The sequence below is a fragment of the Alligator mississippiensis genome, chromosome 1 (assembly GCF_030867095.1).
Source record: "Alligator mississippiensis isolate rAllMis1 chromosome 1, rAllMis1, whole genome shotgun sequence".
NCBI classification, from domain to species: domain Eukaryota; kingdom Metazoa; phylum Chordata; order Crocodylia; family Alligatoridae; genus Alligator; species Alligator mississippiensis.
In genome coordinates this window covers 464,450,275-464,467,862 of record NC_081824.1, presented here as the reverse complement: position 1 = coordinate 464,467,862, position 17,588 = coordinate 464,450,275, and the positions used below count along the sequence as shown (strand labels likewise).

At 41.6% G+C, this 17,588-nt stretch overlaps 1 protein-coding gene across 6 annotated transcripts in view; it reads right to left on the bottom strand.

Moving 5' to 3' along the window:
• The window catches only part of TENM4 (teneurin transmembrane protein 4), a 766,508-nt gene that overhangs the window by 197,794 nt on the left and 551,126 nt on the right, over nt 1-17,588 (bottom strand). For 5 of the 6 annotated variants that reach the window (XM_059722139.1, XM_019493579.2, XM_059722145.1 and 2 more), the window contains 3 exons: nt 7,440-7,610; nt 1,353-1,567; nt 256-466 (listed from right to left, as the gene is read on the bottom strand). In XM_059722139.1, the coding sequence (XP_059578122.1) occupies nt 256-466; nt 1,353-1,567; nt 7,440-7,610 (597 nt within the window). The remainder of the gene's footprint in view (nt 1-255; nt 467-1,352; nt 1,568-7,439; nt 7,611-17,588) is intronic. The other variant, XM_059722142.1, reaches the window with a different exon arrangement.

Here is a 17,588-nt window from a genome sequence, read left to right as displayed (position 1 = left end):
GCTGTAAGAAGAATCCCTTGTTGCTATGGGCAGTGAGGTCAGGGAAAGCCCTAGCATTATCCAGCAATTACGCCACAAGCACATTTTACCCAAGGCAAGATAGGCCTTGGTTGACTGGCCACTGCCCAACCCAAGAATGATTTCACAGAAGTTAATAGGATTCTATGTGGAGTTGGATGCCGCATAATGAGACTAAGGCACTAGAACATGGCTCAAGGTAGACAGATTATACACAGAAATGTCGTAAGTCCTTACCAATGGCAGTCGTAAGAAAAGAAACCACCTCAGACTCTTTCCCGTCATTGTAGAAGGCCAGGTGCCATATTCCTGAATCCAAATACTGGATAAATCCTGTCTCATGGCTGGACATGGGCACAAAGCCTCTGTGTTGCCGCTGAGGTCCTTCCAAGCTCCTCGCCTCCTGGGTAAGCAGACGTCGCCCATCAAGGAGCTCCACAAAGTCAAACTGAAATACAAAACAAGACAGATGCTCTCTGTGCATTTCTGGCTCCTGGAAGATCACTCCCTGCTTTCTTCTGTATTGTGAAAGCATGAGGAGCATTGCATTAAATGGAAGAAACCCACATTTATGGGACCTTATAAATGAGATTTTCCCTGGTGGCTCATGATGTGCTCTGATCCATTCTACTGAGACATGACTGGCCCTGTTTTGTTTCAGAAACTCCCAGGACCTCTTTACACATTGCTCAGTCTACTTCTCCTGGTCTCTTTTCTTCATCTGCTCTTTCCCTAATTTCTCTCACAGCTCCTCTTATACCTTGGCTGAAAGAGTATTAGGGCCAGGCTCCTCTGGTTACTTCCAACACATTATAGCTACCATTTTAATTAATAAAATCTGAAAACTTTCCTCTTTAAAGAAAAAAAGCTGAGGTTCTCACATCAGTGACAAGGACACCCATAGTACGTGTAAAGCTAAATTATAATTTGTTGATTGAGTCACTGTTTTTGATGGGACTGAGATTTGGCTCAGCTCATATAAAATGTAAATTTTTTCACTGTACAAATATTAATTTTAATTTCTTAACATGTACAATCTAAATGCTGCTAATATGGCAACAGTTGTTTTTAATCTCCTGACTGCTGTTAGTGTAGAAATTTCCGTAATGTTACTTCCCTACTTTTTTTTTAATCCTTATTTCTTTATGTACTTTGAGGACTGTAAACATGCCAGCTTGGAAAATTTAAGTCTAATAACGTTCAAGTTATCTGTAAGTTTACTAAATGGTAAAATAAAGGAACAACAACATCTTTCGTGCAACTCAAAGACAAATAATCATCCAAACTTAACCAAGAAGAACAACCATATAGCTCCTGAAATGAGCTCCTGTTACCTGCGTATGTGAAGGAGGAAGGCCCTTTCTGCCATAGATGCCAACCAGAGCAGCCTTTCCCAGCGACACATTGAACTTCAGATGTACTGGGTGATCAATGAACACCTGAGATCTCCAAAAGATACCAGGAGGAATCTTCTGTGTGGCTCGTCTGCCAACATCAATTTCTCCGGAGTCTATAAAACTGTCGTCTGGAAAGAAACTACTGGGCTTTCCTGCCAAGATACAGGAACAAAAGAAAACCTTGGATTAGCCTAGGACCCTACATGTAATCTGATCAAACTGGTATCTCTGACATTTGCCTTGACAAATGATCAGTGGGTGGTCTTCAGAAGACATTATACCCCAAATCCTTATATCTGATAAGGTTATGCCCAGCTAAATTCCTTCTTTCTGTTGAAAAAAGGATTCTCAAATAGCCCTCTGTTTATATCATAACAGAGCTTGGGTAAATACAATCTGATGTTCAAAATGTATCTATTTAAATCACTTTACACAGCATTCATGCTATTTACATTCATTTATGAGGAAAAGTCATTAATACATTATTGAGAAGTGAGGTATTTATGAGTTGCCATGAAGTGAGATGAGGATGCAGAGACATCTATAATGCCTAATGATGCTTAGTTGTGGTGGGAGAAATTAGAGATGCAGCTCACTGCTAAGTTAAGGGCTGACAGTAATGTGGACACGTAGGATGGTGACACTCACCAAGACAGAAGGAAGGAGAGTTATATAAAGGAAAGATATGGAAAATAACATTCTGTACTTCTGTAAGGGCTGCCAAGATAAACAAGGGGCCTGGTGAAGCGGGTCATGATTTTCGCTGCATTAAGCAGGTAGGGAAATTGAGGCACTGGTTTTTAAAAGTGCTGGATACCTCATTTCTAGGAGCTTACCTTTGAGCACCTGTGGGCTGATATCCACAGGTGGAAACCACCCACAACTCCAAATGAATTAAATGAACTAATCATTATAAATTAAAGTACTATGGAGGACAAATCAATTACTTTAATTCCATAAGGAAAGGAAGCCTTAGGCCGCTCAGGCTTGACATTCTTACACTTAAATTCACAGTATATAATATACAGATCTAAGGAAAAAATAGTGAATTGGGGCAGAGGAGCAAATACAACCCCAGAACACTGATCTAAGACTTTTGCTCAGTCACTGGATCATGCTCCCTTACCTGATGCACTGGAAAATAAAGGAATAATGGGAAAGGAGAGGAAGATGAAAACTGCAATTGCTTAGCAGATAGCCTTAATTTTGTGATTATGAACGTGCTTGGATTTGAAAAGCATATGCTGGTCTTGTATCACCTGGCAGATTTCATCTTGAATAGGAAAAAATCAGAGGCCACGAGGACCATCAAAGGCTGCATTTATTCCTCTTAGAAATTCAAATCACTTGGTCTGTCATCTCTTTGCCATTAAGGCTTGCTACCGTATGTTTTGCAGATCAAACTATTCTAACAAAATGACAAAGAAACTTTCAGGACTATAAAGTCTTTTGTAACAAATCACAGTTGTGGGATTTTTTATATATATATATAAACTGCATTTAGGGAATAAGAAATTAAAATGTCTTTTCCAGACATTAAGAATTCTAGTCAAATACTCTAACAATTTACATTTAATCCTGGAATGATGTTGGGTAGGGCAACCCTGTTGTCATATAATAAAATATTTTACTGTTTTAGAGATTAATATTTCATGTAAATGTTAAACTTCTCCATATGTTATCATTCCAATGTAAAGTTCCCAGCAGAGACACATCAGGTTCACACTGCTAGATGTTTAAAATATATATTAAAAAGTTAAAATGGATGTTAACAGGAAGAAGTGCCCTGGGACAGTTTTATCTTTACATGATGGGGAAAGCTGCTATTTAATTTTTTATTCCAGCAAAGCACTTGAGTACATGCTTAACTTTAAGTAGGAGCTGTCCCATTTGGACTTAAAAATTACGCGTGCATTGAAAGGCTTGATGGACTACACATGCCTCATTATTAGTCTGTTAAATACTGCATCTTATGAAGTTTATGCATAAAAATCTGACTAAGCAAACACACAAATTTAAAAAAGGGATTCACAGAAACCAGGCTCTGTTATTGTTATCAGACCCTAATATTACTCCATTTCCTTGCATTCAAAGAAATAAGGGAAGCCATTTAGAAACCATTTTTATCTGTTTTTCAGAATAAAGATTTCTATTAAAAAAGGCAAATCAGAGATAAACAGGAAATAACCATTGAGCCCTCTGTGACACAGGCAACAGTGAAGAATAGTGTGGTTGAGATCAGATTAGCTTAATTTCAAGGATTTTATTTTGTAAATTGGATGATTACCTTTTTCATTAATCCTAATACTAATTTTTAGGATACTGCCTGTGTTAAAACACACAGCTACTAAGGTCCATGGGCACAGCTTCCAACTTCATTGCTATGTGATGCAAAGGGTGTAACAAAATGCTACGGAGAGATGAAAAGACTTTTTATATTTTGGTCCACCTCAAAGACACATTTCAGGGATTCTTACTGATGTGTTTTATATATTCAGAGAAATTAAAATGAAAAGCAAAGCACGTGGTTCGCTCTATGGCTGTTCATTAATGAAGATCTTATATCAGAACAAATTAGGCGGGGTGAGAGTTTAAAATGCTAAGTGCTGCTATGCAGTAGATAACTGGAAGGAAATGAGCATAAGATGAATTCCTTGTAATACACTAAGCAGTGCTTGCTCAAGTAGGCAAATCAGAAAAAAATGCTGGTCTAAGTTTGAAGCAAAAAATGACCATTTTGCAGAACTAAATGCGTTTGAACGTGTAGCTTTAAAATACACATCTTCTCTTCTTGGCCAGTTATATATGTGAAAATGTTTTATGTGTTCTTCTTCTGGAATGAGTCAGAACGGTTATTATCATGTCTCTAAACTATCAAGACTTATCTCAACGCAAAGGTTCAAGGCAACATTCTGTACAGTGACGTGAATTTTGCCCACTGAAGTCAATAGGAGTTTTGTCATTGGTTTCAGCTATGACTGGATCAAGGCCTAAGCAGCAGATATTTCAGAAATAAACTCCAATAAGGATGTAGTTTCAGCAGAGTCCAGATCAGAATATTTCACTAACTAACCTGAAGCAAAATGACCTCCCGCGCTGAATTCCTAATTGTGCTGTCAAATTTCTCTGCTCTTTCAGTATGTTCGCTTGCACACAGAACATTTCAGTTCCCTTAAGCAACTCTTCTTAATTTATTTGGTTATCAGAATGAATGGTTTCATTTTGGGGATCAACTGAATGTGGTTATAATTTGGATGCAACAAGGCACCCTGATTCATTATACCACTTCAGCACATGCTTGCTTATATCTTACCGACTGCAATGATAACTGATCACCTGCTTAAACTTAAATCGGAGGGAGCGCTGAAGAGTTTTGCTGAATGGGGGTTGACTCAGGCACGTGTTTAATTTTTTTTTTTTGAGACTGGAATCATGGTTGAAGTTTAGTAATGAATGGCTGGAGATTGACCTGAGCTGATAATGCTGCATTCAGTTCAGCAAGGAGGAAACCCTCACCCTAAAGAGCCAATTTCATCATGGGACAGGTCGTCTGTTCAAGGATATTTTTAACCATTTTTTCAGTGTTCCATTTACACCAATTCTTATTTACAATTGCTGCTCTGCAACATTGCTGGCCCAAACTGGCTGCCCTATCACCAACCTTTTGAGGCAGCAGCAAATCAAGGGTGGGTGTAGTCACCTGGGAAAGGAAAGACCCCAGTGTTGTCATTTAGGGTTTATTCTGGGTCTGACTGTCTTGGGTTTGACTCCGTCAAAAGGTGTTTTTTTTTTTTAAAGAAATGTTTCGTGTCCCAAGCCAAATCAGCCAAATCAAGTCCAAACCCATGAGTCACTCCAGAACCATGTAGCCTTACAACCAACAAACATCCTCCACCTCCATCTGGGGCTTCAGATGTTTCCAAATCCTTTGCCGGGCATCCTATGTGCAGGCCCATGCCTGGAGGCTTGGGGTTAGGATGCCCCCAATTTTTGTCTGCCCTGAGCCATTTGGCTGCAGGAGCAAGCTAGGGAGGAGCCTCCCATTTCCATAAAGTGGGCTTTAAGCCCCAACACCTCGGTGGATACTAAACCATGCCAGAAGAGCGGTTATCCCCTGGGGGTTTAAAGAAAACTGCCTTCCAAATACATGGTGTTTCCTCATCAAAACAGGTGATTTACATACACAGCTTTGAATGGCAAGTAACTCAAATTAACCCCAACTGTCCCAGGGAAAAGGCTTATCTCAGACACTTCACGGGTACTTTAAGTGAGACAATGGGCTGGTACCTCTGTAGGATCCCAGGATAAGAGGCTCTGTCTCAGGCGAAACCCCGTATCTGTTTTTATTCTTACTATATCATTGGGCTCAGATCATGTTCCAGATAGTGCACAAGTTTCCTAAGACTTACAGAAAGACCACTCTGAGGTTTCTAGCAGCCTGCTGCAGTGCACAAAATCCCCATTGAGCAGAGTTCCCCCGTGCAGAGAACTCCACAGGAAAGCTGAAGTGTATGCACATGTGTATTCATTTATGCATATACAGAGACACATCCTGCACTTCTAGTCAGACAAAACTCCTATTGATTCAGTGGGAATTTAGCTAAGGAAGACAGAGTGAAAATTGAGTGGACACCTTTGATTGCATCCCCTGACTTCTAGATAAACTATTTCTTCTTTTCATTTTGACTTTTAAGAGGGAAGGTGGGGATCAAATGCAATATTTAGCCAATTACACACACAGTCATTTAAGCAGGGGGCAAAAGAAAAAAAAACAGGCTTGATCAAGAGGCCTTTTCTAATACAGCTAGAAGGGAGGTCTGTAGTTTTCTGCACTATGTAGCTAGCCTGGCACCATTTTGGATTAATTAATTTTACACTGCAATAATTTCATCTGACACTCACCAATCATTACTAACAATGATGTTTTTTTAAGAAATATGTAATTACAGCTGCATTCACTTTAATGAAGACAGATAACCCCTTCAAGCAAAAATGGTGCAATTCATATAAACCACAGGGCTAACACAGGACATGACCCAAAGCCTGTTGAAATCAGTAGAGAGACTTCTACCAGTTTCAATGTTTTTTTGAATCAGGCCTGGATTCTTTAAGACCGTTATTCACCACCTCACAACTAATATCCACCAAAACCAGGCAGTAACTATAGTTTTGCTGGAATGGAAATACATTTTATATCAATTTTGCTTTAAGAGAAGAGGATGCAGCAAATGATAATCAGATTCAAGTTTGAATTCCCTGTTTCTCCACCCATTTTCTTGGCAGTGACAAAAAACGGCACTTGGCAGCATCACCACAACTGGCCCAGTTGGTTCCAAACAAAGTGTCTTCAAATGGTATATTGTTTCCTAGGTTAGACCCCAATGCTGCATGGTTCTCAGCATGTCAGGTACCTTCCACTTCAGGTGCAGATGAAATCTGTCAATCCCAGGCAGATTTTGCACTTTGCTGAATGAAGCCCTTCATTTGGCCAGTTCTGCCAAGAGATGGCCAACTTCAGAAAGTGTAAGTTTTCCAGGTCTACAGCCCTTAATAAATATTGTGGTACTCAAATCCCAGACAACTAATATCCCCAAAGAAACATGAGAACAAGCATTTTGGTTTTGCTGTAGAAAAAGCACAACCCAATCCTCAAGGTATCATTTTGACTCGCAAGACATGAAGGTGGTTTCTTATGAAATCTGTCCTTAGATGACATGAAGTAGGGGTTTTGTGTTGGGGGTACCATACCCAAATGAAATGCAGGGCAGGCACTTCCCTCTTGAGAGCCGTCTTGAGCACTGATGAAGATGCGGACTATGTTAGTGCACATTAAAAGGATAGGACACTTAGAAACATATGAGAACATGACTGACGACTACTAGTTCTAGACGTGACAGACTGGAAAAACACCAGACTACGGTGCTGGAGGAAAGGCAGTATTGGAGGGGAATGGAGCATGAGATTGGATGGCTGGAGTTCAGAGGCAGACAGAGGACTGACAACATGGACACACACCAACCATACCTTCGCTGGGTCCTTTGCCTTTCCTGTCAGGTAACTCTAACCCTGTGCCCCCTGAGGGATATAAGGAGACGTCCGTTGGCACTGGCCAACTGCTGGATGTGTCTTCCGTGATTTCATACATCTGCCCTTCCATCGGCTGCAGGTGCCAGGTTAGGCCAAACAGGTGCATGGCTGTGGTGAGCAATGAGAAAAGTCATCTTTTTCTGCTGGGAAGAGCTTCACAACTACAGGGAGACACTGCCGACCCTCATTCTAAGGTTGTACGCTACTCCCTGCTAAAACGAAACGTAGGGGGTTTCAGGTCATGTCACAGCTCATGCTGGTACTGCATTACTACCAAGAAAATATCAAGTTCTTGGGACTACCCTCCACTCACTCAACTTTTGCCCTGGTCCAGCTCTGTTGACTCCAATGTCTCCACATACACCAGAGCTGGGGATGGAAATTCATTGAACAGTCTTCCAAACTTAGGAGGTGGTGCACATTATTTCCCTATGTCCAGGAAATGGAACCTTTGCTGTGCATTAGTGTATGAACAAGTTATTGTCCAAATTCCTTATTTAATTTTTTTAAATTTTTTTTATTCAGCCCTCCTCCAGGGAAACTCTCACTGAGTCCATAGGAATTGTGCCTGGGAAAGAGATGAATAAACTTTTAGGAGTTCCAAGGTCAGCCTCAAACTCATCACTTGGTTAGTGTTATGCTTTTAGTTGTATGTGGATGGGTGCGAGTAGATGCAACTGAACACTCCTCCGTGCATTTCCAGTTTTCTCCTAAGAAGGGCAAAAATACATCCTTGAGATTTAACCCCTGAATAACACCAACTGGACTTGCATGATTTCAGGATGGTGCGTTGTAGGTTTCTGGGATCATGCAAAGCCATCCAGTACATGACTCTGTTCCAAGACGTTACATAAAGGGCAGTGAAGTTAAGGAACGAGAAACAGCACTTGCAAAGGGAAACGCATGTATGGAGAGAGGCATGCTATGCAATTAATACTTGCCTTCTGAAAATGTAAAGGTAAACAGTGTGGCTTCCTGTATCAGTCCTTCCTTCTCCAACATAAACATTTCATATTTAATTACTATCCAGTTTACCTTCGAGCTCTTCTCAGTTAAATGATCTGATACCCACTATACTTGGAATGACATTTTCCTATTAAGGGTGCACTCTGCTATCTTATACTATAGATCCTCTGAGAAACTGTACAGTGACATAAACATCAGAACCATTTAACATAAACAGAAGGTAGGAAATAGGAAGAGCATAGATTATTTTTGTTGGCTAAGCTGTCATTTTATTTACAAAATTAAGTTCGAGTTTGTCAAACATTCTGATGAGGAACATAGAGTTTATTTAAATCTCTGCATGGGGAACAATCTTTTATAAGTTGATCGAAAATCATGTGATGAGTTCTTTTAAAATAAGATGTCCAGATATACACCGTAAAATCCCCCCTTTCTTCTGCTGCGCTCACAATTAGGCCATTCACTAGCATGAATAAGACTGTCTTGCAGCAACAGAGAATGGAACATAGCTAAACAGAGTGAGAGCAGAATTCCCACTTTATGAAATAAATAGGCACTGGGTTTGTTATCAAAGCCTTAATTAATCAATTAGGAAAGAAAAACCCTTCAAAAATTCACTAGTAGAAAGGCGGGGCTCTTGGGGACCTGTTCAAAAGCAGAACATTCCTATGCAGGTCCACGTACAGGTCCACAAAGAGCTGGGAAGCTGCAGATAGAGCTGTTGATTCAGATATGACTCTTAGCATACACTGGTGAGTGTTTTTGCTTTTAAATAGGCCAGTGGGTTTCTACAGAAATACTATATGTGCTGGGGGAATGGGGTGGGGGGAAGAGGAAGAAATCAAACAGACCAAATATGGGGAGGATGAAGAGCTTGCAGGGAACTCCAGGCACTGATCTGCCAAAACAATGACATTCCACTTTTATTCATACCAGGTAAGAGCATAATTTGCACGCCAGTCCCAAATAGCTGCCTATTTCTTACCTTGTAACAAACTCCAGTACTACACATCCGCTAAGTGCATAAACTGCTAAATGCATAGCTTGCTGGAACCACCAATGTAAAATAAACTGCTTGAGCTCAGTGGCAACACGTAGGGGGTGCATGTGGGGGGAGGTGCACATGCACCCCCTGAGAGCACCGGTGCACCCCTGATTGGCCGTGCTTGCCACTTAGGTGATGGGCAGGGGGGGCAGGCGGGAGCGGCAGTGCCCCTTCTGCAAGTGCCAGAAGCAGCTGCAACGATTGGTTGCAGTAATTGGTTGTCTCGCGATCGGCTGCAGGGACACCCCCCGCCGTCAGCAAGATTGGCCGCGGGGGGGTCCCCCGCCCCCAGTCACTGATTGGTCACTGGGAGGGTACGTGTTCCCCCTGACTAAGGCAGCACCAGTTGACCATGCTTGAGTTCACAGCTTGCCAGGACAAGAAATGTAAAACTTGCCAATACATCTCTATCCCCTGCACAATAACTACACCCCACAACAGAATCATCCCCATTCCTGGATCTTACACCTGCACCTCCAGAAATGTTATATATCTCATCCAGTGCACTGAATGCCCTGATGGAAAATATGTAGAAGAAACCAAACAAAAACTGTGTAACCAGAATGAACACACACACTGGGCGCGTCTACATGAGACGCTTACTGTGCGGTAGCCTAATAACACTGCCCATTAGCATGCTGGTTGAAAACCATGCTAATAAGCTACTGCACAGTATTATTGCACATTTAGTTAGTACTTCATTAAGCAACTACTAAATTAAATGTGCAGTAACTACTGCGCATTAATGAACATGTAGACGTGCCCACTGAAAATCTACCAAAGACTTTTTTTTTTTAATACTACATTCATGCAGGTCTATCTTAAACTAGTTCTGGCCACTTTGAAGCAGTTTATGCGCAATGAACTTCTGTTCTGTTGCATGTTTAAACCAATTTCCGATCATAGAGTCATAGATTCATCGATTCATAGATGTTAGGGCCGGAAGGGACCTCAATAGATCATCGAGTCCAACCCCCTGCATAGGCAGGAAAGAATGCTGGGTTCACTCTTTCACTTTTAAGATCACTTAAACTGCTTTATGTGTAACGTCTGCCCATAGCCTATGGGAGGTTGTGGAAATGAGGGGAACTGATGAGTTTCAGGCCTACTAATTCCATAGCATGGAGACACCTCTAAGCCATGATCATTAAGCACAAGACACTATCTAGCTTCCCTCACTTTCAAGGCTTCTGATAGTTTCAGGATCAGTACCTTTATTGAAGAGTTGCATGCCTTGTGCAAAGTTGCCCAAGGTGTCCCAGTCTATGGGCAGATGTAATTAGCCCATGAGCAGGGCTGTACTAACATGGCTGTTCTGCTTTGGATTTCAGCTATACCCTAAGAAATGTACCAAATACTCCAAAAGGTTCACTTAATGACTTTGTGCCCTGGGCAGCTGCACCAGCCAGGCTGCAAGTATTACAGCTCTAATTGATATTTACCTTCTCCTGCTGGATGTTGTGAAGCCTGGTTCATGAATATTCGTAAAGAACCTGAAGGTCTTTGGCTAGAGACTGTGTTGGAAATGTAAGGTTGGCACGGAAACCTTAATTAGAAAGCCAGCTTTTGTTGTCAGCTAACAAAGCTATCACCTAAAATAGAGCTGCGGTGGTTGCCATGTGTTGACCCCGGCATCTCACAGGCAACATGCAAGGATTAGATACATGTGTTGAAGTACTTGCAAAATATAAAATGTATTAATTAATGGGGAATTATTATAATACCCCCTCTAAGTGCTAACTGGAGTGAGAGAGCTGGAATAAACACAACAGACTAGAGGTAAGGTACATTGAGACTGCCCTATGATGCTCACGAGGACATGACTGGACAGGATAGAATCACAGACTCATAGAGAAGTGGGGCTGGAAGGGACCTACAGAGGTCACATCTAGTCCAGCCCACTGCCCGAGGCAGGATCATCCTTATCCAAACCATCCTACACAAATCCATTGTCTAACCTCTTAGCATTACTGACACAACACACAATATAACACCCTAACCTGCCACAGGTAAAACCAGAGGACCACAGAGTACAATGTCCTGCAGCTGTAAAGATAGATATGCAGCCATATACGATAGGTAGTTGCAACCCAACCACTGCAAAGGCAGATAAAAAAAGCACAACACTTTTCTCCCAAGCAGAACAGAAACTCAGCATTTTCTTTGGAGGCTCTGGTTCAACTTCTTTCCACAAGAAACCATAATATCTTGCTTCTCATTAGGTGATTATTATTACTGTTTTATAAATACCAAGAGTATGCTGTTGTGAGCTGGAGGAAGAGTCGCCTCCCATTTGCTGTCCCCTAAATGCCACCCTTTTGCTGAAATGTCAAGCAATACCTGTGAAGGATGCTTTGGGTTTGTAGATCTCAGTGGGATAAACTGTTGATACCCGCTGTTGCTTAAAGGTTTTTGAGAGCTTTACAATTCAATCATGCTTTGTGCTAAATGGAAGCAACGTCCTTCTGGGTGAAAAAGAGGGGAATGAGTGGGGGCCTGGAACCATGCATGAGACTCACAGCCACATGCTTTGAAGTGTTAATGGTTACTAAAAGCAAAGTGAAGCCATAAAAAAGTGGGGACTCCTGATGTTCTTAGTTCTCAGGTCATGTTGAACCCACTGCTGACATTTTCTTTGCCTTCCCCACCCCCAGCAAAATGTACAACGTGGCTTTCATAGTGCAAGTTGCACCCTGATAATTTCCCCTGCCTGCCACCGAACGTGAAGGTCAATAGATATCTTGATATTGAAAGCTCCCTGAATATTAAAAGAGCGCAGTGCAATTAGCAGCCATTAAGATGTACCACTCAGTACAACATCATTTCGCTTTCACGGCCTGGGAAACCTTTTGGCATGCACTTTTCAGAAGCGCTGGTTACATTTCTATTAGTTAATAGAACTAATAGGCTCTTTATCTGGGCTTGCTTAGAAGTGAAACAGTATGTAGGGAAATCCAGTGAGGGTGCTCACTGGGGCGTATCAACGCCGATCCACTGGAGAAAGCCACAGCAGAGGGACACGTGACCTATCAGGCTTGTGTTTTTTTTAAAATCATTTTTAAGGAGTTGAAGTGCTGACGGAAGGAGTCCTGGACACTGAAATTTGCCACGCAGATAACAGCACAGAGAGTAAGAGGCAAGTTTCTTTATTGCTGCGCCAACAGCAGGTCTCCACCCTGTTTTTAGTGGCTAAACAGGGTTTAGTCTCTATTGTCCTTTCTATCCTCAGCTCTTCTGCTGAGCCTTTTACCAAGGGATGCTGATTAATGCTAGCCGGCTGCAGTTTGATGTGGCTATGTGTTGATAAGGCACCAGAGTCAGATTCACTGCAGAGAGGCAGTGGTATGGGTCTTCCAGTGGCTTTCATTTGCTAGAGCTGAACAATTTTGCTTTGCAAATGAAACTCGAATGTTGAGGACACTGAACGTGCAAGCTCATTATTTTTGTTTCACAACAGCTTCCTTTTCTGCCCAGCACTCTTCCTCTCGCACAGCTCCTCTTGGAAGCAGAGAGCATCATTTTGTGCTGTTGAAGAGCCGCAAAAACTGAGAGAGGGGATCAAAGTTTGCTTTCAATAGTCAGGGTCTTTTAGATATCGCTCCATTAGTGGCTTGGCTTATGACACAGCAAAATGAGGCAGTCCAAAAAAAACCTCGTACTCAGCAGAAGAGAGAAGCTGAAGGAACATTTCAGATGAAAAAAGACAAAGAAAGTAATTCACGTGGTCAACAAAATGGACATCTCTTGGGACAGGTTGATGGAGTGAGGGAGTTCACACCAAGAGGCAGATGATTGTGATAGATCACAGGGAGAAGAAAAGACAAGACATGCTTAGTGAAGCATAAGAGACCTCCGAAAACCTCAGAAGTCAGCAAAAAAAGTGAAAAAACACATTGCTGGCCTTTTATTAGCTTGTTGACTTGCCCAGGCCAGCAAGGTAGGGGTAATAAATAACCAATACAATCAATTATGGCATTTGAAATTGAGGCCCAATGGAAAGGCTCTGGCTAAAAACACCAGCTGCTTTCCATTGTGTTCAGAGCAGGCCGTGGAAAGTGCATTTGTGGTGTAGTCTCACAGCCACTGGCTGTTATGTCCTGTGCTAGTCTCTGAGGGCCAAACTGTGAAGCCATTACTCACTGCTTGGTCACTCCTTACACAGGCAATATTCCCACCGAATGAGTGGGAAATGAGAACTGCTCCATGATCTGGCTTTGAGTGATTATAAAACAAAAAAGAGAATTACTCAGAACAGAGAGAGGCTCAACAGGAACAATGAGCAAATACTAATATAATGATAATTATAATGGGAACAATCGCCTTGGTTTTCAAAAGCCCCATAAGGGTTTTAGGCATGCAGATCCTATTAAAATAAGATTTGGATATGTAATTCTCTCAGGGCCCCCTGAAAATCCCAGCCAACACTAAAACGGTAATGATGCTCAGCAATTATACTCTGCCTTCCACCTCGTGATGTCAATCCACTTGACATGAACGTACAGTGGGAATGGGAAAGCCGAGCTTTCTGTCATAATGGCTCCTTCCTCCTCTGGTTGAGGCAGGGTGCCACTGGGTCCCATTTTGAGAAGTGCCGCCACTTCATCTGCGGCTGCAGAGCACCTCAGGGGCACTGGTACAATGAGAGATGGGCCAGCCTCTACAGGGAAGGAATTGGTTGTTCTTGTGAAAATGGCTTTTCCCAAGCTAATGCTCTCTCTCTCTTCCCCACAGTTACAGCCTATGCGGGTATAGCAGAAACAAACAGAAAAAGGTGATGAGGACTATGGTGAAGTACAGAAGTCACAAAGCCAGAGGCTGAATTCTCTAAGCTGCGTAGATGAAACGATAATGAAGTCAACTGGTATTACCTAACTCAGGTAAGTTGGAGACTACATTCATCCAGGTCTATCTGAAAACTGGCTTTAGCCATTTCAAAACCAGTTTATGTGCATTGGACTTCTGTTCTGTTACAAGTTTAAACTGGTTTCTGATCACGTCCACCTGTTGATGTGCAATGTCTGTCCCCAAAAGAATAAGAAGAAAGGGAACAGGGTGAAGAAAACAAGAAAGCAAGAGAAGGGAGGTAGGAAAACGCCAGGAGAATGACAACGTGAGGAGAGAGGAAAGATTATAAAAGAGTTAGAGAGAGGGGTAAAGGAGCAGACAGAAGAGTTCTTCATACAGGCCAGGACGGTTTTAGGACCCATTTTAAATCTTCCATTCTTCTCCCTTGTCTACTTCTTTGGTGTAGCCCCTTTTCAGGTATTTCTCAGACTCTGGCCTAAATGTCCACCGGTCTTCTCTTACAACAACCACACCTTTAGGAGGAGTCCTGATAGTCCTTTTTTTTTTTTTTTTAGTTGAAATAAATGGGATTCTACTCAGGGTTAATTCTGCCTCGAGTCAATGTATTGCTTTCACTCCTGCCTCTGGGATAAACTTGACTATAATTATCTGGATAACCGTCTCTTGCACTACACTTAAATTATATGATTTCTGGAGAAGTGGGAGAATTGACTGAGGCAGAATTAATCATACTTTTGTGACATTCAATGTTGTTATGAAAAAGAGACTTTCATCAAGAAATAATCACCAGTTTGTCAATCGTCAATAAGGCAAAGAAGAGGCACGCAAGATTAAGGGTAATATAAAACAGTAAAACAGACATTAGAGGAAAAAAGCAAACAAACCATTCCTTCCGAAGTGGCTACTGCCATTTAAGTCAGGCTTGGCTGAACTTTATCCTGAGTAACAGATATGCAATGTACTGAAGATCCAGGAATCAAGAAACCTCACTGCAACTACCCATGGCAATTGGTGTGAGACTGGACACTGTGTAAGAGTAGGTCCATTGTAGCTGTTCTCTCTGGGTGCATCTACACATTCATTAATGTGCTTTTGCTAATACACATTAAATTTAGTACCCCTTTGTGAGGTACTAGAAAAAGTCATGTTAGCCTAATTTAATGCACATTAGTGTAAGCACAGTTTTGGTGACACTTTAAGGTGCATTAAAATAAGCTAATGTGCATTAAAACGTACATGTAGACGTGTTCTGTGTGTATATAAAGATGAAACCTCTGGCCTGTGATATATGGCCTCCACTCCATTCAAGCACCGTCACTTTCCTGTGTCCTGTGGGGCCTCCAAAGGCAAGTAGATGGCCTACAAAATAGCAATTTAGTTCTTGATTGCATTTAGTAGGTAAAACAAACAACCCCCCACCTCCCACCCCAAACCCCAACCTTCCAGCTGCAGCATCACAGTCCTTTGAAACCTTTAAGGAAGGCACTAGAAAGGCCTGCTCTACAATGAAGCAGTTAAGCTGAACATTTGTTCAATGCAGAGAGTCAGCACTTCCTATTGAGCATCTTCCTAATTACCCCCGGGGATGAAAGAATTTCAAGTGATTGCCTGTCCATTCAAACTACTAATAGATGATCCCTGGCCCCTCCAGTGCTAAAGTGGCCACTAGCACACTTGTCATTTCCTGCAGAGGGGGAAAATCATTTAAAAATGCTTGGCATATTTAGATTAATTCCTTTAGGAAAATTTTTTTTCAAGTGTCAGCCTATGAAAAAAATAAATGAGTTTTATGTAAAGGTGTCGTGGCTTATCAAGAAAGCTGTCTGCCTATGTACAATCTGTAATTTCCCCCCTTCTTTCTCCTCACTCACACCACTTAGAAAGTAGAAGGGGAAGTTGAAAGATGGATCTCAGCAACATTTTGCTGTTATTAGGCAGCTTACTGCACTGAAGCAGCTTATTTCAGTCCCACAGCTGCTAGTAAATGTGGTGTTATACATACTCAGACCTTTTTCAGTAAAATAATATTTTTCCTTCTAGATTCCCTTTATGGCAGGGACCATATTACTCTATATATTACAAATGTATTTCTTCACGGTCAAAGTCAATTATAAGATAGTCCCACTGTACCTCTAAATGGAGTTTTAATTTGTGTATATAATATTAGAAATAGGGATTTTCCCATTGGGATATTCACTTCAATTAGAGAAACGAGGACAGATGATCTTAACAGGGGGGCTCCCCCCCTGCTTTGTAATTGCTAAAATTCTGGGTTAGCCTGATGTGGACAGTATAATTTTACATACACCATTTCATTAAGCACCTATAAATGGCTGATCCCTAATTAAAAGAAGGTAATTCACATAGTTAATTCACATCGTTAAAGAGTACCTCCTGTACACTTCCCCCTGTCCCCCATTATCTCCACCTGGATTGTTTTGTCAGAACAACTGCTTTCTCCCAGTGATACACAAGGTTGTATAATTCCTGTATCTGTGTCTTGCTATATCATCCAGCATAATGGAAATCTGGTCTTCTCGTCCAGCCATTTGCCTGTCAATTCCATCATCACTAAAATGTCAATTAAGCATTTGTTATTATTTATTATTTATATGGTGGTAGCATCTGCGATCCCCAGTTATGGTTATACTAAGTGCTGTACAAATGCTGAATAAAAAAGAAGGCAAGCTTCTTCAGGTAGATGTGATATCTTTTATTAGACCAACAGAGTAGTTGGAAAAAAGTTCTTTGCAAAGCACTTAGACCACCTAAATCACAGTCCTCGGTGCTGGTCGTTACACATAAGGATGTGACAGGTTTCCTCATGTATGAGTTTTAAGGAGCCTTAGGAGATGACATATCTAAAAGCCTATTTAGAAAAAGATGAAGAATATTTTATGATCTTTCCTGAAGCGAGCTTGAAGAAAACCAAACCGTTCATGAGGAAAGGTAATTTGAGGCTAAAATCTTCACTACTTTCTCTGTGCGAAAGCTGGCAAACTGAGACCAATGTACAGACCTAGGAAGCTGATTAAGTGGATGACACAGCAAAATTAATGACACTGGAATCTCCCCGCCCACTCACACCCCCTCTCCCTTCAAGACCATGGGCAAAATCCAGCACAGGACTCTAGGGAGCTATGAATCTAAGTGAATGGTACAGATGAGTGTTAAAAGCTCTCTCAGTAACAAAATTTAACGCAACATGACAATTTGTACGCTCTGGGCTCAGATTGAATCCAGTACACAGACCAGGGCAACAGCAGCCC